Source organism: Ambystoma mexicanum, chromosome 3p, assembly GCF_040938575.1.
Source record: "Ambystoma mexicanum isolate Mex_15411 chromosome 3p, UKY_AmexF1_1, whole genome shotgun sequence".
Taxonomy (NCBI): Eukaryota; Metazoa; Chordata; class Amphibia; order Caudata; family Ambystomatidae; genus Ambystoma; species Ambystoma mexicanum.
Genome location: NC_090925.1, coordinates 265,884,320 through 265,908,148, shown reverse-complemented (window position 1 = coordinate 265,908,148; position 23,829 = coordinate 265,884,320). Strand labels below are relative to the sequence as shown.

Genomic DNA, 23,829 nt, shown 5'->3' with positions numbered 1-23,829 from the left:
GGTTGGATAGGGTGCAGGCGAGGGCATAGAGGGTGTGTTTGGGTGTGATGAGGTCCTCTCCAGTGAATGCGGTGCAGGTGCTTGTGGGGGAGATGCCATTGGGGATGAGGAGGGATGCGTTAAATATGAGGTGGTGGGTGAAGTGTAGTGCGAAGAGTGTGGCTCATCCGGTGCGTGAATGTTTGAAGTATAATTGAAGGTTTGACTACTATAGGCACCGGTGGAGGAGGAAGGGGGGCACATTGGGGTTTCATATGTGGGAGAAGGGGGGTGAAGTGGGGTGTAGGCGAGTTGTTGGCTGTGACGGGTACGGATTTGGTGAGATGGCCGATGTGGATGATGGGGTCTCCGAAGGTGTGTTTAGAGTTGGCGAGTGTGGTGTCGAAGAAGCGGGGTTTGCGGGGTGAGATCAAGGCTCTGGGTCAGGCTTATGTGGCAGGGAAGGAAGGATGTAAGGTGTTCACGGATGGTTCGAAAGATCCTGTGTCTGGGAGAGTGGGTATGGCGTATTATTTGGAAAGCACTGGGGAGTATAAAGTGGGGCGTCTGACGAATGATGTGTCTATTTGTACGGCTGAGTTGGTGGCGATTGCATTGGCGATTGATAGGGTGTGCGAGTTGGGGTATGAGAAGGTGGTGGTGTTCTCGGATTCATTAAGTGGGTTGCAGGCGATCGTGGCAGGGGATGGTGATAAGAAGGATGTGATTTTGGACATCAGGAGGAAGATTGATCGGTGTGTGCGTGGGGGAATGGATATGGAGTTGGCGTGGGTCCCCAGTCACAGTGGCATTTTGGGTAATGAGTTGGTGGATCTGGCGGCGGGTGAAGGTATGAGGAAGGGAACGGTTGATGTGAGGTTGCCTTTGAGTGTGGATGTGGTGAAGGCTGTGGTGGTGAGACGGGTCATGGATGAGTTGCAGGAGAGGTGGGTGAGTGGGGTGAAGGGCAGGTGGATGTTTGGAGTCCGAGGGAAAGTGTCGGTGAAGGTGGACGCGGGAAGTCTGGAATGGAGGAGGGGGGAGGAGGTGATGCTGAATCGGTTGAGGATAGGGCATGTGGGGCTGAATGACTGTCTGCATCGAGTGGGGAAGCGTGAGTCGAGGGACTGTGCAGTGTGTGGGGTGCCTGAGACTGTGGGACATTTTTTGCTTAGGTGTGAGAGGCATGCTGTGGAGAGAGAATTGATGAGGGTTCGGTTGTCTGCGCTGGGTGTGGCTGAGATGAGTGGAAGGCTTTGCTGGGAGGTGACGGGGTGAGAGGCAGGAGGAGGAGCAGTGTGTTGTTGGATTTTGTGAGACAGATGGGGCGGTGGGAGGAGTTGTGAGTTTATGTGGGCTATGTGTTGATTGGTGGGTTGGTGCACATCATCCTATTGGATGGGGAAGCGCCCGCTTGGGTCCTCCCACGCATTCGGTAATTTAGAAGAAGAAGAACACACTTGCATCCTCGACATCCGAGACGTCACACTGCTGCTTCAACGATCTTGGCAGCTGAATGCACTGACAATAGGTAAGCTTTACTGCACGCGGCTTCATACACAGAAACTAGTAGGCCTACCCTCACTGTGAGGAATCTCTAAACAGCATAACTCTGCACATTTAAACACCCATAGCCCTTCATGCCACCTACACCATAGGCTGCATGACACGTGTTGTGGCACCGTAATCCAGAACTTGTACAGCCCACATAGATCACGGTCCACCCTTCCCCCAGGACCGAAGACAAGGGGCACTCTTTTTAATCACATTGTATTAAATACAGATTTGCACTACGTTTTCCTGTTCACTTGATAAATGGCATTTTGTTATTCCACAGAAGCCTTTTTTATCCCATTTAAGCGCACTCCACTTTTAGTGGGACCACCACTAGGTCTACTCTCACCAAATCTGCTAAGACCTACACCACCACCTCCCTAGTCACACACTAACTATGGGCTAGAGAGGAACCGCACCCCTGGGGCGCCATTTAGTAATCCTACTTCCTCATCTCCTTACAGACGTGACTGCGCCTGTTCACAAGATGACGAATGCATCCTAAAGAAGTGGATCCTTCCACCTCTTAATCTGAGCCACTAAGCTCCTCGGATTCGGTAAGCACCGGCATCCGCCCTACCTAGTATTCATAACTTTTCTCTGCTAGATCTTTGCTGACCACGTACATCCTGACACGTTCTTTGTCTGTTTCACTCCTACAGACCACATAGGACCCTCCACTCGTAAAGACACTCCTGTCCTGATGAAGGCCTACACCATTAGAGCTCACCTAGCTCCACGCAAAATGGCCGAAACATTGTCGTGTTGACATGTATTATAGGTTGTTGTTCAACTCTTGATTGTGCCCACACTCAATGGGCCCCCCACCTGTTTATGATTCCACTGAGTTCTCCAAGCTTCCTTCCCAAGGAACCTATAGAGAATGAAAAAACTGTACAAGTAGATGTCTCAAATATTGACTACTTGATCATTCGAATTTAGGTACTACACTTTGTATGTCCTCAAATGTGAATGTCCTATGTTTTTTAAAAAATACCAGTGTATTACTACACCACTGCACTTCAAAATAAAACCCTTTTGTTCAGAAGAACAGTTTCATGAGACTTCTGTGACCACCCACACAAGGGGTCACCCACTCAGGGTGTAGCAGTGGTTACTCTTCAGCAGATATTGACCTGACCTTGCTCATTCATTTTTTGATATTATTGCTTCAGTATTCTGGCAGGTGTAGTTCCACTATCGAGATATTCCTTGCCAGAAGCCATTTTGTGCTTCTCTCTAGAGGGTCATCGCCTCCCTGTTTGTTTAGGTAATGCATAGCAATTGTGTTGTCATCTATATGAGAATTCGACTTGTTGTGATGGGAGGCTGAGCTACCCTCAATGCCAAGTAAACTGCTCTCAGCAACAACATATTTGTGTTGCAGCTCTTTTCGTTCTGTGACCAGGTACCCTGGCAAGTCAGATTGTCCATCTGGGCATCACAAGCCTCCACTGAGGCATATGTAGCAAGGGAGAATTGGATCTGCAAGAGTTGAAAAGTCATTCTGTGAAGACGTTTCTCCTCTTGGCAGCAACATTTGGCAATTGGTCAAGACTGAGATTCTCCTCCCACTTTTCTGGGATCATTGGTTTTAGAAGCATTCCAGAAGTGGCCTCACGAGTCTTGCTTTGGGCATGATGAAAATGCAGGAGCCCATCATTCCTAGGAGAGAAGACATCTGTTTCGCTGTAGGGTTGGCTTCCTTCTCCAGGTGATTGCAATTCATCTTGATAGAACCTTTCCATCTATTGTGAGCAGTATCGATCCCAGAAAGTGAATACCCTAAGGAGCAATTGGGAATGCTTTTTTCATGTTGTTCTAGAGACACAGTTTTTCCAACAAAGGTCTTGTTGTTGCAAAGTACTGGCTGGCTTGTTCTTGTGAACTGACATTGTTTAGCCAATCATCGAGGTAAGGATATAACAATATCTTGATAAAACTTCTCAGATGCGCAGCCACCACTGACATGAACTTTGACAATACGCTTGTTGCGGGACTAAAGCCCAAATCGTGACGAGCCAGCATTCAGAACCTTTGCTTTTGGATGAATTTGTTTGTGACCCTCAGGTCGCATTATTTTGTTTTTGTTTTTCTTTACTAACAAGTGGTGTGAGTAAATCATTTACCTCCTACCCCCACTTCTGTTTTGCACTAGTTTGTAGAAGTTATTGATATTACAGCATTAGCTGTGCAAGTGTAGAGAGAAGCATCTATTTTTTAACACTTGTCCCCACTTAATTGTTCTATTACTGGGAAGGCTAAGGTAAAAGTGTTAAAAACCTACACATTCACCAAAAGCCTGCAATAAAAAAAATACAGTGAAAGTAAAGCGTTTCACACAATATTATTTACATCCCAAAAACACTTCCAAGAAGCTGAGAGAGTTTGTTCTAAGGTCATTCATCGCAAGGCTGGAAACAATAACGGACTAACTGCAAGATGGGAGTCAGCAACTCTTCAGCTTTAAGGGGACAGTGTCATTCTAACATACATTAATGGAGCTGCCAATCTTACAATTGTTCCTCTATGAATGCAGTTTCTTTGTGGTGATTAACAAGGGACTTAATGTGCATGTACTTTTAATAGGGGGAAACTGGAAGTAACAACGGGCCAGGTAAGCCTAATCTTAAAATGACCTATTTTATGATAAGAAATGTGTTCCAAGGTCTCATCCCACGGTGGAGATATTTAGTATTTATGAATATCAATGAAGATCCAATGCTAAAGATCTCACTTATTCCAGGATGAAGATCTCACCATAACGGCAACTTATTAAAACTTTGATTTGTGCCCAACAGCTACCCGTATTTTGCTTTTTATATTGGGAGCACTTCTATTGGCAATGTCATGTCTAGGATCAAGGACAATGTTAAAACCTCCACAAAGAACAAGGTGTTTTGGCCAGGCAACCATCCTTAGAGATACCAGATCAAAAAAGTTAGATACTTCTTCATTTAAGGAATATACCAAACTAATGTTAAGTGAGAGCCCATTCATCCCTTAGAAATGAGCAGCTACAATGTATCATAGGTATATTTTAAAATGTTAACAGATTCATACATGAAAACAAAACCTGTAGAAACTCAGTTGTAACAAGAACAAACTGCCTCAGAGATCCCACTACTCCTCATAAGTTTCCATTCAAGGTGGTCTTCTTGCAAAAATGCCACAGGACGTTGCAAACACTTGAGAAAATGTAGTAACACCTTTTTTCTTACAATTTAAGGCATTTACATTCCAACTAATCAAACCAACTTCCCCCTTTTAAGTATATAAAAAAACAACCAAACCCTGCAACCTTTTTTGGTTTTCCTGCCCCCGCTCGTGCCCCACCCTGTATGACCAAAACACACCCCTGCCATCCACCGCAACCCACTTTAGCACAACCTCAGGCTGGCAAATCTTCTCGCAAGAGAGTTAACTCAGGAGGCTCCTGCCAAAATCTCAACCACCTCATTAACATCTAAGTACATTTGCTTCCTGAGCCAAATTTGAAGAAAAAAGTGACATCTACATAAACATGCATGAATTAGAATTCCTTAGAATTTGCAAGTCATATCAGACCCTTAACATCCAATTACCATGTGCGAAATAGCAAAAACAAAATGCATACATCGTTGAAAGTGCATCAATCCCATTTAGGTACACATCAAGTGCTGAAACCAAACCAAAAAAAGTTTTAAGAGATAACCCTTAACCTTTTATTGCAGTTTCAAACATTTTTACATTTAGCAAGAAAAATTTCAACCTCTTCCTTGGTCACAAAAAAAGCATTTTATTCAGTGAAGTCACATTTCCCTAACAGATTTTCGATACATAGCACTGCAAAGTTATTTGTTTGTTCTTTGTTATGTGAGGGCTCTAATCTTTTAACACTAAAAGGAAAAAGAGATAGCCACAATATTCAAAACAGCCCTAGATACATCAAGCAATACTTCACAGAAATAGTATGTCAGAAAGTTCATCATACTGGGGCAGGGATTTTCCTTTTTAGGGTATTTGTTCCTTGGGACAAGATGGGCCCTCTGAATATCTTTGCTCAAATCAACAACAAAATCAACAAAACTGTTCCAAGGGTCTCCTGCAAAGTAAGACTTCTGATTATTAGCTAAACTTTGTCTGGCCTCCGAAATACCAAAAACGTTCCCATCGCTTCGACAAGCCTTAGTCACAACTCGTTCAACAAGAAGCTCCAACTGATCAACATTTGTTATAACTGAGACATACCTGCAGAATGTAAGCAGACAATTTAATCCACAAGTTTTCTTGCGTCATGGCTATAGGCAGTGTTTTGGAGCTTGAATTTTAGAAGAGGTAAGCTGAAGGTTAATTATACATACTTCAATAACCTTATGGATTCTGCCACTGTCTTATGCATTGCCTCTTGTCCCTGGCATCATATATTGGAACTACTTCATCCTTCCTGCTGCAGTTCCATGTTTGATCCTCGCAGACACTTACATCTGTTAAAAAGAGGGATAGTGTGACCTTTGTCATGAGAAATACTCTGATCCTTAGCAGTGACCATTTTATCGTCTTTTCTAGGAACACCTGTGTTTTCCTAAAATGGTTCCACTTTATCATTTAATGTCACACTGGTCCATACTCTGTGGGGGTGCCTGTAAAAGGATGTCTCCATCATTATCATGGGCTATTTCCATAATAGCGGAAAGATTAATCTGAGGTGGAATAGTTGTACCTGCCTTCTCCAAATAAGCACAGGAGACTCATAGTTGTTCTTATCTTTTAGTGCTGCCACATACTTTATTAGAATCAATAACGCCAGAAGACTCTTAATCTTTATCTTTGTGGGCCCCACTCTTCGGGTGATCCAGGGGTGCCACTTGAGCAGATGGGATCGTTTGTAAACCCTCCTAAACAGAGGATGCAGACCTACTCTTGCGGTTCTGCCGTTTTGAGGTCGACCAGAAAACAATAGGGAAAAGCCTTTCATTGATGACTGCTGGCAGAAATGCTTGAACAGAGACTGGCTGAAGGCCCCATCAGCATTACATATTTTCTACAGTGTCAGGCTTACATGATATGATGTGGGAAAAGATAGAGGTGGGAACCCTAAACTGACAATGATGCATTCAACACCACGATCATCATGTAAAAGTGCTCCTGAAACAGCAAGCCCCTACACCAAGCTAGACACTGCTTTATCAGATGGTTCAGTAAAGACCTGTCACCGGAAAGTCTGTCCGGCTGGCATCAATGAAAGTCCAACTGTGCCTGCAGGCTGCAAATGGTATCATTGGTATGCAAGAGAACATGAAACCCAAGTTTCTTTTCTGCACCATGATCGACACACTGCATTCTAGATACAATAAAATGTGCCAGCTTTTGTAGTGAACCAACCCAGGATTCATATGGCTTGAACTGACCGTTCTGTGTGCAACATAGCCAGCAACATTTTCCTATGTGGTGGCTTGAAAGTGAAGTTCTCTATGCTGATTAAAAACCCCAGATGATACAGCATATGGACTGTGATCAGCATTGCCTCAGTTGCCCCTTGTCATAACCAAGAAAAACCCCAGAGACTGTTATACAGGCACCTTGTTTCTCCACAAGTAAGCTCCCAAATGAACAAGGCAGTTTGTGAAACTGTAGGCACAGTTTTGAGAACAAAGGGTAGAACCCTGAACTGAAAGTGCTCTGTTTGAAACTCAACCAAAATAACCTGGTACAAAGTCCTATCATCGACACCCATTTTTTCGAAAGGTGTTTATCTGAAGAACATTTTCCGAAAAAGCACATTGAATTCTTTTGGAGGAATGGGGGGTCAGAAAGGGCATATAAAGGGTTGGGGGGCAAGGGTGCAGTAAACAATAGGGGGAGGGGCGAACCACCTCAAAAAGAAGAAAAAGACAATTGCGATTGAGTTTTTTCGGCAAAAATTTTTCGGAAAAACACAAGTCAAAAATAGGTGCCTATGATATCACATAGAACCAATAACCTTTGGTTTTTCCTTAGGATTGGAGGGTGGAAATAGAGCCAGAACACATAAGAAATCCCCTATTGGATAAGGTAGTGGTCTATAAAACGTTTTTGGCCTGGGTCCCCCGAGTAAAATGTGGGAAGGTTGCAACCCCAAAAAAAATTCCAAATGTACAGTAAGTCCACATGGCTAGGAACTATTGCATGCCGTCGCCGCACCCTTCTCCCAGTATAGTGCCTGGGCTCCCCCACCTGCTCCCATCACAGTTTCTGGACGCCATCATCCAACTCCTAACCCAGTCCCTGGGCTCTGCCCCCCCCACCACAGACTGTGGGCTCTCCCTACCCTGCTCCCACCAAAGTCCCTGGGCTATCCCCATCCTACTCCAACCACTATCCCATGGCCTCACACCATCCTGCTCCCACCACCCTGCTCCCAGCACAGTTCTAGGACCAGCGGTGGCTGGTGAATTATTTAAGTGGAGGGGCATAAATATTTCCCCCAGATATGCCATACCGACCAAGCGTAGTGAGGGAGCCTGAACCAATCAATCCAATTTTAAATAATGGGTTAAAATGCAGTATTTTAGAGCAGACTTTTTAAAATTAAACCGGTTTACCACTCTTACTTCCCATCCGTACAGCTTATTAACAAATCTTTCTAGAACAGGTATCATATGAGGCAGTAGAAGGAAAGACGAAGCAACATGTGTACAAATCTCTTCGTAGGTGTCAGGGTGGATGTTTTCTTTATTTAGGCCCACTTGTTTTGGACCTGAAATGACAATACTCTTTCAGTATCTGCACACTCACCGCTAGACTATCAAGCACCTAGCACTAGACAAGTCACTACCATTTCAATACAGAAAGGGTACCTTTGCTGTAGGGCTAATACAAATGTGTTTCCTGCGTCAGGCAGACTTGTCTCACTCTTGTAATGACATAGTTCATTATTTTAGTGATGGCCCTGTCCTGAGTGAGGTGCTATTTTTCACACCATACCCACAGCCATCATCACTGTTATTTATTATAGCAGTGGCATTCCTCTCTCATTTGATGGTACTTGTTTTAGTAATATTGCACGGGTCACTTTGCAGTAGATGTTATCTATGCATGTGGCAGTCCTACTGAGGATTACCTTTCCGTAATGCAGTGGTACTTTCCTGTGTGAGGTGTGCTTGCATCATTCTTGCACTGAAGGACACATTTCAATATTTTAATACAGGTGGTTTGTCCGGGTTGAGGTGTTTGTTTTAATCCTGTAGTGTGAGTTACCTTTTAGTACTGCAGTTCTGGTGTGTGTTCCTGTGTCATGTAGGCTTGTTCAATCCTTCAGTGATGGCCGCTTTTCAGTATTTTATTGTTCATATCATGTTCTGGCTGGGGTATCTGTGTGGCACTTTTACTTATGCCCTCTCCTGTATTGAGTTGCACTTGTTTTAGTCTGGCATCCATTGTCACCTTTCAACTTTCCAATGCTGGGGTCCTGTGTCAGGTGAATTGAATGTAGTCATGTAGTTGGTGTCACCATCGAGTATTGCAGTGATGGTGTCCTGCCTGGTACACGGCACACTTGTTTCAGTACCCCCAGCGGAGAAGTCCTATCTGGTGTGAGTTGAAATCATTTGTTTTCAGCAAAAGCCACTTTGAGCAGATTTCCCCTTTGAAATCTCTGTTGGAGAAATTAAAATTTCACCTAATTGTGATCAACAGTGCTCCCTGATTTCCAATGGAAAAAGCCACACTAAACCGATTGTGCACTTATGACACCTAGAGAGCAAGTGCCCGGTGCTATGAAATGAACGCTTGGCACCATATGGCCCCTTATAAATCACCTATATATAAAACAACATTCTGAAGTGGCTGCTGGAGACATCAAAGTACAATATAAAACTCACGAATATTTGAACTGAATGAATTATTCAATAAATGTCTCTCTCTTTCCTTTACAATGCATTAACACGCAGTCTTTACGAACCTAAGCTTACATGATTAAACCCACAGTTTTGGTTTTTGTGTGGAAAGACGATAGGCCTTTGCAGGCACTACCTTAACAGTGGTATCTGTCGATAAGATAGCGACAGCTGGCGAATCGTAGGAGTACCTGAGCATATGCATTGCAGTGGTTGGCAAACTATCTAATAGATATAAAAGAGCAAACAGTGGCTTTGCAAAAGCTTGTTTTGTTTGCCATTTTATGTGATGAAAGAAATTATCAAAGCAGATTTCACACTTTTTTAAAGCTTTGAAAAAATGGCAGTCCGGGAAAAAAAAAAAATAACACAGAAAACAGGAAGCCCTACATATGTTTTATCAAGCATATGAAGGGTGGGTATGCTGTAGAAAGACCTATCACAGATGTAAATCCCTTAGCTTGCTCAGCAATTGCCCTCTTTTTATGGTGCTCCTCAAATCGTCTGCATTTTAAATATCACACTTAACTAATGTCATGGTTTAGCAGAACATGCAAGATCCGAGCCCAATATTTCGCGCCTTGAAACACTTGTGTATAGGCGCGTTATAAATGCCATATCATATCAATAGTGTAGAGAGCTATAATACTGTATGTTGTGGCCATTATACTATATGCTAAATGTGGTCTAAAGCATACAATGAACATCGTGTGTAATGGTACCATTTACCTGCATACGGCTATCATTACACTACATTTCTTTCTGTCTAGAACTTTAGTGTAATGATAGCCGTATGCAATTAAATGATACCATTACACACAATATTCATTGCATGCTGCAGACCAGATTTTTTTTTTCTCGAATATAGACAGCAGTCTAGATTCTAGACAAAAAAAAAATGGCATTAAAAGGGGGGTCATGCCCCACAGTTTGAATACCGTGGGGATAAGGGGATGACATTTTACATTGTCACCAATTTGACAGTCTTTCTGAAAATAAATGGAATGGATCATTTAAATCCATTGCGGGCATGTGCCCTTTGTCTCTCATTTTTATTAAAGAGTACCAAGAATACAAGCCTTTATCAATCTGCTCTCTGGGGATCACCTTCAAAGCATCCTTCTTTAACATCTATCCATCTCCTCTTTTATCTGTTCCAGCTGTTCCTTTGGCAGGCTTCTCCCTGCTGGTCTAAAGGGAGCCTTTATTCAAATTCAGATGCATCGCCCTTCGCCTAGATTTGTAACACGTATTTGTCCTCTGTCATGGAGAGACATGATGGCAAGAAGGTGCCTTCTCTTCGAGGCTGTCACTGGCCTTCTTTGTTTAAGAATCTACCATTTGCCTGTGCATTCTTCAGAATTCATTTTTCTTCTGGAAAGATGCCCAAAGTCCACTGTAAAGTGGTCTTTACGTCCTACTCACCAATGCTACTGGTCTCGGGTGCGTAGAAATCGAGGATTTGCAACCAGTTGTCGAAAACTACTTGGGGGTGAGGACGTCCTAAACTCTACAGGATGGAGAGGATTTGGGAAAAGGGCCTCATTACGAGTTTGTCAGTAATTCGGAAGTAAAGATGCTGATTTACCGCCAAACATGATCACTGTTACCGCCACTTGGTCCTGCAAATATGCTGTGGGATTACAAGTGGTGGTAGGGCGGTGTTAATACAGATTTGCAGAGTGGTTTTCGGGTGAAATGACAGCTCGCTGTAATTCTGCTGATTTTTGGCAGTAAGGAAGAGGATTTACATCAAAAATGTTGCTGGTGGTAAATCCTCCACCTTACCACCAAACTTGTAGTACATCATTGTGGTAATGCAGCAGTATTGGAATTACTTTTTTGTTTGCTTTTCCACAGGTGCACCCAACGAAATGAGGATGAGTGGTCATTAAATTATATCAAATTTCAAGCCTTATGCCCTGAGAAGGCTTTTACACAAAATTTCCCAAAAAAAAGTGCTTGTGGGACTCCTCTAAAAGTCTCTCCCAATTCCAATAAAGTAATACAATGAATAGGAGGAATTTGTCACCTGTTCCCAAGGGGGATCCAACCCCAGTGGGACTAGGGAGGTGGGCTCGCCACGCTTAGCTTATGCAAGAGGGATCCCTGTAGAGGTGACCCCCCCAAACCCGAGTCCACCTTCGGAGACAGGGAAAACACAGAGAGGAGCATCAAGTATCCTTCTCATTCCTTAGACCATGGTACCTTCATGGGGTATATGCAAATTGCTCAGTGTAATCCCACTAGAAGGAATGGCTTAGTGGCTAATAAGGCTTCGGATTTCTCCTATCTCTAGTCGAACAAGAGGTCAGCTGACAAAGCAGTTTATGCAGGCCCAGGAGGCATGGCAGCCTTCCAACCAATCGGGAGACATGAGTGGCCCAACCCATGCAGCTTACTACTCCGGCAGACAAAGAAGAGGTGTGGCTGGTCCCAGGAGGAGGTCAGACGTGGCGTCAAGACTCCCAGGGCAAGCGCAGATATCGCTGCAAAGCATAGCGAAGGCCCGGGTAGAGCAGGTAGAGCCCAAGCAGGAGCCTCCCACACATGGACAAGAGCAAAGCAGCATGAGAAATCAGCACGACCGTAGAACTCAACTAAGTAGCTCCAGTGACAACAAACACCAGACGCCATGCTGAAGACAAAAAGGAAGGCAGCGGCCTGCGGAAACTGGGAGGTGGGCAGAAAACCAAGAGAGCCTCACAAGCACGACCCCACAGTGGAAAAGCCATTAAGAGACTTTAGACTTAGGTAAAGAGAAGGCAAAGATCCCAAGGTGGGGGGGGGGGGGGAGAGAGAGAGAGAGAGAGAGAGAGAGAGAGAGAGAGAGAGAGAGAGAGAGAGAGAGAGAGAGAGAGAGAGAGAGAGAGAGAGAGAGAGAGAGAGAGAGAGAGAAGCAACCCCAGCGTGGAGTAGAGAGACAAGAGACCCTGGCGTGGGTTAGACAACAGCTAACAACCCTGCAGTGGGCTAAAGAGCACGAAGAGACCCTGGAGTAGGGAAGTGGTAACCAAAAAACCCCAACGAGGAGAAGAGAAAGACAAGAGTCCCCGGAGTGGGGTAAAGAGAATCAGGAGACCTCTGCTTGGGGTAGAGGGCACCAAGAGACCCCAGGGTGGGGTAGAGGGAACCAAAGAGCACAAAGTGGGGAGGAGAGAGCACCAAGAGATCCCTGAAGTTAGGTAAAGAGAACCAAGAGACCTCAGTGTGGGTTAGAGAGAAACCAGGGACCCCAAAGTGGGGAAAAGAAATGGGGAAACCCTGGAATGGGGTAGAGTGAAACACGAGAACCCTAGTGGGGCAGGGTGAGAAAGAGCAGAAATGTCCCAGAGTGGGAAAGAGAGAGCACAGAAACACCAGAGTGGGGACAGAGAGAACCAGGACATCCCGGCTGGGAGCCAGGTGCCCAGAAAAACCCACAGTGGGAAGAACAAACAGAGTCCCCGTTAAGAGGGGGGTTGTAAGAACGAATACCCAGATTAGGAGTCTGTCTTATCCAAATGGGGTGAGGATAACTCAGAGATAAAGAATGAGCCCTGAACAGGAGAGACTGCAAAGCCAAAGAACAGTAAAGATTTGAATATAGACCCTGGTGGAACTGGAAAATCCCAGCACCCAAGAACTAATTATTTTTTCACGACTAATGATAAAAGAGGCGGTGGCCTTAGTCATTCCTTAAAGCAGGGAAGGGGTTCCCAGAATAGTTCAGTTTGTTTTTCTTTGTGTTTCAGAGGAAGGGATAGAGTAGGTCAGAATTGTGGGCCTCATTCTAGCTAGTATCCATACTGGCAAAGGGACTTACCATTTTCATCACCCATTGCTGCCGGATTACAGGTGCCAGAGTGACAGCGTAAATCCCCATTCATGCCATCCCATAGGACTCCAGGAGGGGATTTGCCAATGTAAAGCACCACACGCGCAAGGTGCCGGGGAACCTTCCCCATTCAGTGGAGACTCCTAACAAGGATTTTATCGATTTACAAGGCTACTTGGAAGGAAGGATAATACCTACCAGTGACCTACGAAGACATCAGTACCTGTCAACATTACATTTCATCCTCACTCAAGAACCTACTTGCACTTATAGGGAAACATAAGCTAATCGACTTTACCTTGAAGATGGCCTTGGGTCGAAACACGTGTCAGCTGCAGACAGTCACTACTATCTGAACTAGAATAAGACATGTATATAACAAATTGTGAAAATATAATATTTACTGATGAGCAGCAGATACTTTTCTGGCAAGCGGGATTCGCCAACCTAATCAGTTAACCACTATTCTAAATTTGGAGGCCTTGGGTGGAGTCTCCTTGTGCTGGCTACGCAGTAGGTTAGAACTTATTCTTGGAGGCCTTAGCACACCCACCAGCGGTTATTTGCTTTAACCCTGCAAATAGGTTAACATCAAAAGTTAAAAGTCATTGCAAATTCACCTGCACTAAGCTTGATATGGCTATTAATTACTACAAATTAACACTTTTTATAAGGTCATGACAATTACAATATTTGCATGTTGATATTTTCCTTTGAGTTTTGGATGTCGCTCAACATTTATTTCAAATGCTTCTCATTGCCAACAAGTGGTTAGGGAATATTGGCTTTTAGTGATCTAAATGTAGATGCTTACTTTGAAAAGAAAAATAATGTATCACTCATATGAGGTCACCTTTTTCAATGAATCGCCATGCCGCTCCTGGATGTACTTCAGAAATGCTGTTGTCCACTGCAAAGTTGTTGCTTTATCAGTCTCAGCATTGCAAAAGGGAACTAAAAGATTTAATTCATCACAGCAAATGCGGATCCTGCGCCTGCAGTCACAAAAAGAGAAGTTTTAAAACAAGTACCTTAGTTATCGGATAATTGTTTAAAAAAACTGATTATTGCACAAGTAAAGTCATCATTTAACTTTGTTGTGTGTAATATATACTACAGCTCATGGAGATGCCACTAACAAGAACCTACTTTAAAACCGAGAAAATATCATTTTTATGTTGACATACTTTTTAAAGGCTGGCAAGATAATTCAGTGAGTTGAGCACGTATTAAGATCAGTGTGTAACCTGCAAAACACAGGATTGAATCCTCACCTGTTATTAAGCATCAGGACACAAACTAGATAGTGCTTTGCACAACATAAATGTCAGTATTAAAGTTTGTATTCAATCAAGATTTTATTTGTAATACTTTTTGTAGCAGTGGGCTCGCTTGCAGAGCACAGCAACTTTACCTCAATGTGCTTACAGCAAGATTCATGTGTCTCAAACCAAGCTTTGACTTTCATAATGTGTACAACTATCTAAGGCAATAGTGTCTTTAGTGACAGATCGTACTGGGTGGTGTAAGGAATGCATGGTATCAAAGTAAGACAGACACAAGTGACCACAGTTCAAAGTGGTTTATTGAACCTTATCAAGGGTGAGATAAACGCATTTGTAAACTTAAATCTAAGGTGGGAGCAAGCTACGATCATCAAATAATAATAATGCAGTCCTAGTGGAGTCTCGTCAAAAATAAAAGGGCCTATGCTAAGAAAAAACTATTGCCAATCCTTACCATTAATTTACAAATAGTGTGGGGAAATGTTCATGAAAAAGAAAGAAGTGTTCACAAAATGATGAATTAGGATATTCAGGCCGTTGGCCTCCCTTCCCCATGTTTTCAGCATGGGACAAGGCGGTTCACTTGAGCATAGCACACTCTTGGGCTTCTTCGGCACAAGGACACAGTTCTATTACAAGCATCAGGGCCTTTTATAACCAAGTCTCTTAAGTTATCAAAGGCCAGGGAAATTCCCTCCTTGCAACCCTTTCTGGTCTTGCCGTCTTTCTCCTCATATTTAACTGCCATCTCGAAACTGCTGCTTCCTCAACATTTTGCCTTGCTCAGAGTGTGCCTTCGTTCTCCGCCTTTTATCCGTGTTGGGAAGTCTGATGGAAGTCAGGTGTGTGTAATTATCAGTAATTGCCTGACCCTTGTGTTGGGACATTTCAGGTATACCGCTCTGGTGTTAGTCCGTTGTCGCTCATGGTGAACTGTCCGTGAGAACATGTTCGTTGTCGGGAAAGTGGTGGAGGTTGAGTTCATAGGTATCCTACCTGGTAGGATAAGGAAAAGGTGTTACAAGGAAGGGGAGACCACATCTCACCTTCTGGTGTCCCACTTCCACTCCCCGAGGACCCCTCATCCAGGTGATCCTCCCGCAATGGTCCACCTCTAGGAACTGCATCCAAAAGCGATGGCTGTGTCCTGGCCACCTGGATTACAGATCCCTGGGGACCAGCGGGTGAGACACCTTCAGGTTTCTCACAGCCATTATACATCTTTTCTACTATTTACTGAGTAGGAAATTCAGACTGATAACTGGACATTCTCCACTGGTCTGGATAAGCCAGAGGAAAAACTCAAATCCTAGAAGTATGCAATGGTTCCTAGACCTGCAGCCTTACTGTTTCACAGTAGAACAGTGAAAGGGAAAGGAACAAGGAAATGTGGATTTCCTTTCACGGTTCCACTGTGAAACAGAAACGGTCACATTGCATAGGGAAAGGGTATGTGAGAAACCAAAGGGTGTTTCAACAACCAGTCACTTGGGATCTGTCATCCAGGTGGCTGGGGCATGGCCATCACTATTGGATCTAGACCCTGGGCGTGGACCAGTGCGGGAGGATTACCTGGATGAGGGGGTACCTGGGGAGTGGGCACTGGCGGAGGGACGCGGTATCCCTGTTCCCATTTTCCTGCAGAACACCCTCATTCCATTTTCTATCTAGGAACTTTATCCCCGCCTCCTCTCCCTACACACACTCTGCTGCAAGGACAAAAAGCTTCAGGGAAGGACAAACTCACACACAGCCAGTCCATTTGACATGTCCCAACATCAGGGTCAGGCACTTAACCTTAATGACTCGCACCCGATTCCTATTACATTTCCCCACTGGGATAAACGGCGAAGCATGAGAGATCCCGGAGAGCAAGGCGAGAAGGGCAACCGAAGCTAGCAAGACCAGCAGAACGGAAGGTCAGGAAATCCTGGGAAGGCGACGTGACCATGGAAGCAGAGCAGACGGGACTAGGAGGCGAATGAAGCTCACGGCGGTACCTCCTTCATTTGCGGTGTGAGGACTTGAAAGGAGGCAAGCCATGATGGGCCAAAAGCCTTAACTAGATGGAAGGTCTTATTAAACTGTATCAGCTGCTGCCGGTGAGTGAAAAAGGAGACTGCTTGCGTTGATAAATGAAAAGGACATTAACGTTTGAAATGCTCGCTGGGTTGTCGAGAAACCGCGAGCGAAAGCACATTGTAGCAAGAATGAAGAATGCTGAGATCGTACGCGTGAGAGAAGCCACAAAAAAAATATTAAGCACTTGAGAGTGTAACCGAGACAGGAGGCGAATAGTCAAAGTGGTCATACGAGGGTCGTCAAGTCAAGGGTACAAGCCCCCCCTCATACAGTTGAAAGTCTTTGACAATTATTATCCCTGTGATGCTAACTAAGAACTGTAGATACCAGAAGGCCTTGGGAGAGGAGGCCGGTATAAACCTTTGAAATGTATCCAGTATTGTGGGTTGCGCTCGTAGGAATGCAGCCGTGAGAAAGAAGTCTGATTGTTGTAAATAAATGCACTTGCTACAATATAATAGAGTGACCCGGCGAGACGCGACCACCTATCAGAAGTCTCTGTATTGAACTTGACAAGTACTTTGAAGTGAAAGCGTGAAAGATTGCAAAGTGACAAGTGTGATGCTAGCGGTTTGAAGGCTACAGTGAACCTGATGGAGGGATGCCAAGTGAAAGCAAGGGAAAGTGAATCCTGCATTAAAGTGACTGAACTGTGGTGTAAAGACGAAGGTGAACCCAACAAAGGGGTACCACGAGAAAGTCTGGGAAGAGGGGAATCCCACATGGTGAAAGCTTTGGAAAAGTCTTGTGATGCCAAGCAAAAGACATTGCCTTGAGGGATCCTGCTTTTTCTGAAAAAACTGCTTCCTGATGCTTATTTAATCAAGGGATGCTCGCACTCATGCCAGTGTTCCGCCTTGTCCCGTGATGTAACGTGGGGAAGGGAGTGCACTAGTTCAGCAGTCTTGTACTACTAAAAACCCTTTTGGACATTTCAGTTTGCACTACACTCTTTTGTTATACATATCATTGTCCCACACCATTTTGTTATATAGAGTAAGGGATTGGCAATAGGTTTATTACTATAGGCCATTTTGCTTTGACACACCACCACTAGGACAGCGTTTTCTTTACTTCGATATTTGCAGCTTGCTCCCATCTTAGATTTTGGTTTAGATTAGGTGTTTGTCTCACCCATTTACTGTTTAATAAACACCCTCGGATTGTACTCCTTGTGTCTGTCGTACTTCTGATTACCATGCCTTCCTTACACCACGTAGACATTTTTCAATCCGCAGCGGCCACAGGTCTTGAACAGGCTCTTCCCCGTGGACTCAGCCATGAGGTAGTCCCAACTACGCAGATGATAAGTCATCAAAGATTACCAGAGGCGGGAACGGTCCACAGACCCAGCAACGTCGCTGCTAACACCAGTAGTCGAGAAGACGTCGAAAAAGATGAAATCTTTCGGCAAAAATTATTCAAAAGTCGAAATTTTGTGAAGAATAGTGGAAGAGAGAATACATGAGAACTCCTTACACTAACGTGCAGTAAAAAAATCGGAAGATGGCCGACAGGGGAGGAGTTCCTATTGGCTGTGGGCAGTATGACCTAAAATGACTGTACTAGAGCACACAAGGGACTGAGAGTTTTCAGTTTAAGTTTAAACTGTTTTATGTTACCGAGAAGTCCCAGCCTGGTGACGGGAATATTCACAGTATGTGAAATCTATGAAAGATCCAATGCTCGAGAAAGTTGTAATTACATTTTCTTAGCTGGGTACCTGTTTTCTCACAGGAGAAAAGGCGACGTGTAGTTAGAATCTGAAGATGCCTCCAGAGTGGGCTTGATACTCGATGTCCCACTGACACAGGCTAAATGCACCCAAAAGGACAGTGAAAGACTACAAAAGTGGGCTATTTTTTCTTTATTACATAATGTAATACTAAGGTTACAGAGAATTCCCAGCCTTACGATGGGGAATATTCAAAGCATATGAATCCATGAAAGATCCAATGCTGAAGAAATAAGACAACACTCTGGATTGCACTTATCCGGATTGACATCCCTCTCTGAGGACTACACACAAACATTTTCACTTACTAAACTAGGCTGTATTGGTAGTAGACGCTCTGAATGAGCCACAATCATCATGAATCCCTGAGGCAACTTCAAATGATTATAGTCTAGGATCTGAGGCGTCATACCGTCAGGGTTAGAGAAGTCTGGATATGGAGTATCTTCCCCTGAAGGATGGATAGCAGATATGGATTCACTGTGAGTGGTATGTGATTCTCTACTGGTATCACTAAAAGGACAGACTCCACATCAGAACAATCAATATCAGGTGAAAGCCTCTTTTTTTCAATTTGTGAAACTCTCTTGTCGCTAACACTTAAAGTAGGGGAAAAACAGAAAATTATGGGTCCAAAGCCTCACAAATGCATTCCCCAATGATCATTCTTGGGCTGTCGTTTCTTTTGAAGATGGCCATTTTCAGTTTTTCCACCAAGGTACGTTAAAGTCTACTGCTGCCTGTTCGAGCTCCAGCTCGTGGGTTTGTGAGTTTAATCTCATTAGACAGTGCACACGAATGTGCTGAACACCTGGAAATACCCTGCAACAATCGGACATTTCTGTCCATAGTAACTGCATTTCCATGTCCATAGTAACTGCATTTCCTGATAGACTGTGTATCACCTTACATGATAACATAGTACATGCTTGTACTGTTTACTTTTACCAGTACATGCGTGTTCCCAACCTCTGATCTAAAGTCTGTTAATGCTAGTCTCTGGCCTTAATTCTAGAACATTTAGATGCAGTGACCTTTTGGTTTCTGACCAGAAACCTCTAATTCAGGGGTTGTCTAGGTGTGCTCACCAGCACTCGAGAGGCATCCATCGCCAAAGAAGAACAAGTTACTTCTTACCTTGTAACGTTCTTTCGACGGGATGTTCCTCCGACGTATTCCTCATCTTAGGTATCTCCTTCCAGCTCTGCTGGCCTCGGAAAATGTTTTCTCTCCAGAGGGCGCTGCGCGTCGACGTCCTTCGAGTCGATGTCCCTCGACAGCCGGCGTATCTACGCCGACGTCATCCTGGCTATGAAGGCCGCGAGCAGCGCCCGTTGCTCAGTTCCGTTTTGTAGCCCACAATAATGCTTTCTGGACTAAACTAATCACCCTGAAGGAGCGTAAGCTGCCACAACAAGGGAAGTAGAACTGCGGGGATGGATGGGAGGGTCGATGAGGAATACGTCGTAGGAACATCCCGTCGAAAGAACGTTACAAGGTAAGAAGTAACTTGTTCTTCGAAGGGATTGTGTCCTCTGACGTATTCCTCATCTTAGATATGCTCCCATAGCAGTATTCTATTATTGGAGGAGGGAGTACTGACTTCATGCTGTCTTCTATTGATGAATAGAATGCAGTACAGCCCTTCCAAACCTAGTCTCTTGACTGGAGGAGGAATCCAAATTGTAAAATCGTGTAAAGGTATGGACAGACGACCATGTAGCGGCCGCACAGATGTCTTTAACCGGCACACCTCTTTTGAGGGCCGATGAAGCTGCAATACCTCTGGTCGAATGAGCCCTAAGGTTTTGAGGGGGCTCTTTTCCTGCCAATGTATAACATTCCAGAATGGCTAGAATGATCCATCTGGAAATGGTCTGCTTAGTTATTGGTAACCCCAGCTTGTGACCTGTGTAACCTACAAACAGCTGGTCTGCCTGTCTTATCCTGTCTAGTCTACTGATGTAAAAACTTAAAGCTCTTCTAGGGTCTAGCCTGTGTAACCTCTCTTCCTCTTTCCCCGGGTGAGGAGGAGGATAGAAAGATGGTAGGGTAATCTTCTGAGTGATATGGAATTCAGAAACCACCTTTGGGAGGAAATTTGGCTTCACTTGCAGGACAACTTTGTCTTTGTGAAAGATAGCGTGAGGGGGTTTTTCAAGAAAGAGCTTGTAATTCGCTCACCCTTCTAGCAGATGTAAGTGCTATTAACAAAACAGTTTTAAGGGTAAGGAATCTTAACGAACAAGAATGGAGTGGTTCGAAAGGTGTGCCCATCAGGAAAGTTAGGACTAAGTTTAAATCCCATAGGGGAACTTGGAATGGTCTTGGGGGATAAACATTGGTTAACCCCTTAAGAAATTGTATTACCAAGGGTAACTTGAAATAGGATGGTTCTTCCGCAGTGCGCTTAAAGATGGATAGCGCTGCGAGATAGCCCTTAATGGTGCCAACTTGAAGGCATGAATTTGCCAAATATAGTAGGAAGGACAAAACCATTGGTGTACCACATGAAAAAGGGTCGATATTCTGTTCTCTACACCAGCTGCAAAATCTGTTCCAACGGCAGCGGTATAAAGACTTTGTTGCTGGCCTCCTTGCCGAAAGCAACACCTCCATAACATCATCAGGGAGGTCCCAATCCTCGTACCTCAGCCTTTCAGAAGCCAAGCGTGAAGGTTGAGGGTTTTGATGTCTGGATGGAGAACCCGACCTCCCTTCTGTGAGAGTAGGTTCTCTCTGAGTGGAAGTCGAATTGGAGGGCAGATGGACAAGTCTAGAAGGTCCGGGTACCACGTTCTCCTGGCCCAATCAGGGGCAATTAGGATCATGGTTCTCCGGAATCTTCTCAACCTCCTGATCATTTGAGGAATGACAGGGACCGGTGGGAACGCGTACAGAAGCGGAAACTCCCAGTCCACTATGATCTCCCAGAGCTCCTCTCGGGGGAAATTCCCTTGAGCAGAACAGATCGCATTTCCTGTTGAGGCTGGTGGCGAACAGATCTACCTGAGGGGTTCCCCAAAGGGCGAAGATCTCTTGAAGAACTTCCTGAGCTAGCTCCCACTCGTGGGAGACTGTGCTCTGCCTGCTCAGAGCGTCCGCTGTCAAGTTCTTCTCTCCGGCTAGGTGAACTGCCGATAGAGAGATTCCTTCTTGGATTGCCCAAAACCAGAGCTGCATCGCCTCTCTGCACAGGTGTAGTGATCCTAAGCCTCCTCTTTTGTTGAGGTAATGCATGGCCACCGTGTTGTCCGTCATTATCAGGACGTTTTTCCCTTGTACAACTGTCAGGAACGCCTTCAGCGCAAGTCTGATGGCTCTCAGCTCTAACAGGTTGATATGTAGTCTGGATTCCAATGGAGACCAACGACCGCTGATGGTCAAGTCGTTGGCGTGAGCTCCCCACCCCGTGAGTGAGGCATCCGTGACTACTGTTATCTCCGGCCAGGGTTGCCAAAACTGTTCTCCTTTCAGAATGTTCTCCTGACAGGCCCACCACTGAAGGTCTCGAGCTACTCTGTCGGGAACCTGAAGAAGATCTGTCATTCTCCCTGAGAATTGTGACCACTGAGTCCTCAGTGCCAACTGGAGGGGTCTCATTCTCAGGCGAGCCTCTGGCACTAGGAAAATGCAGGATGCCATGAGGCCTAGCAACCTCAAAAAGTCGAAGGCTGGGAGATGTTGGGCATGTTGGAACTTGGTAACCATCTGTAGAATATCTTGAGCCCTCACCTCTGGTGGTGAGGCTTTTCCCAGGGAAGTGTCCAGGATCGCTCCTATGAACTGGAGTCTCTGTGATGGTATCATTTGTGACTTCTTTAAATTGAGGGAGAAGCCCAGTCTGTGAAGGGAGTGGCACACGTGATTTAGCTGGATCTGAGCTTGTTCCGAAGAAACAGCCCTGATCAACCAATCGTCCAGGTAGGGGTAGACGTGAATCCCTTCCCTCCTTAGACTAGCCGCCACTACCGACATTAACTTGGTGAAGACCCTCAGGGCAGAGGTCAGCCCAAATGGCAGCACTCGAAATTGATAGTGAGAGTTGCCAATTGCGAACCTCAGGTATTTCCTGTGTTTGAGATGGATAGGCACATGGAAATAAGCGTCCTGAAGGTCCAGAGATACCAACCAGTCCTGGAACTGAAGGGCCTGGAGGATCTGAGAAAGAGTGACCATCTTGAATTTGTCTTTCCTGAGGAATTTGTTCAATTCTCGCAAGTCCAAGATGGGTCTCAGTCCTCCGTCTTTCTTCGGAATGAGAAAGTAAGGGGAGTACCAGCCCTTGTTCCTCTCCGCTACAGGTACCGGTTCTATGGCACCTTTCTCTAGCAGGTCTAAAATTTCCTGCAAGAGGAGCGGATCTGGAGCTTTCTGAGAGCTGATCCCCGGTGGATGACTCTGAGGTATACGTAGGAAAGGTAGGCAGTAACCTTAGGCAACTGTTTCCAATGCCCAAGCATCTGACGTGATAGCCTGCCATACCGCCAGATGTTGAGTCAACCTGCCTCCTACAGGTGTCCTGTGAGGGAAGTCCTCAGAGTGGTTTTGGGGCGGCTGATGCAGATGCCGATGGTAAAGAGGCACCTGCTGTTGCTGCGGCTTTTGAATATCTACCTCGTCCACTTCGGGTAGTTCTTCTTTGTCCCCTTTGAGCCGGTCGTCCTCTACCTCTTCCGAATGCGGAGTAGAAGCGAAAGGACTTGCCCCTCGCAGAGGTTCCTGTGGGACGAAAAGGTGTCTGACGGATTGCAGCTCCTAGGGATTTTGCTGCTGCTTTTAAAGTTTGCAGTTTCTCTTAACTGTCATCCGCCTTTTTCCCGAACAAAGAAGAGCCATCGAATGGCATGTTCAAGAGCCTGGCTTGCACATCTGGGGCAAAACCAGACTTTCTCAACCAAGCAAATCTCCTGGTTGTTGTACTTGCCGCCATTGCTCTGTTGATACTGTCAGCCGAATCAATGCCCGTCTGGAGGGATTCGCACATAGCGTCTTTACCGTCCTGTATAATATTCAGGAACGCATCCCTTTCTTCTCCCTCCGGGATGCAGTCAGCCGCTGTAGAAGCACACTCCCAAAGTGTATGGCTGAATCTAGCAAGGGTGCAAGTAGCATTAACAGATGTTAACGCCATGCTACATGCCGAAAAGACTTTCTTTGCCATAGCATCATATTTTTTATCGTCCCTGTCCTGTGGGACGGTAGGATAAGCCGTCTTGACATCGGTAGAGGATGCTGCCTGTACCACCAGACTTTCTGGGGATGGGTGTTTAGACAAAAACTCCGGGTCTGTAGAGGATACCCTGTACTTTGTAGACAGTTTTTTATTTACTGCTGGTACGACATCTGGGGTTTCCCAGTTTGTCATGATCTTCCTCTGAAGAGCTTTATGAAAAGGCACCACAGGATCCTCCTGTGGGCCTTTGTCAAGAATATCCGTGAGGTCATCTTGTTGGAAAGATTGTGAAGGTGCAGACCACCCCATAAACTCTGTGATCCTGGCCATTAAGGCTCTATAGG

The 23,829-nt window shown here is 45.1% G+C and overlaps 1 protein-coding gene across 1 annotated transcript in view; it reads right to left on the bottom strand.

Moving 5' to 3' along the window:
* The window catches only part of TCFL5 (transcription factor like 5), a 1,268,784-nt gene that overhangs the window by 298,671 nt on the left and 946,284 nt on the right, over positions 1 to 23,829 (bottom strand). The window contains exon 5 of the mRNA XM_069650771.1: positions 14,060 to 14,201. Coding sequence (XP_069506872.1) covers positions 14,060 to 14,201 — 142 coding nt within the window. The remainder of the gene's footprint in view (positions 1 to 14,059; positions 14,202 to 23,829) is intronic.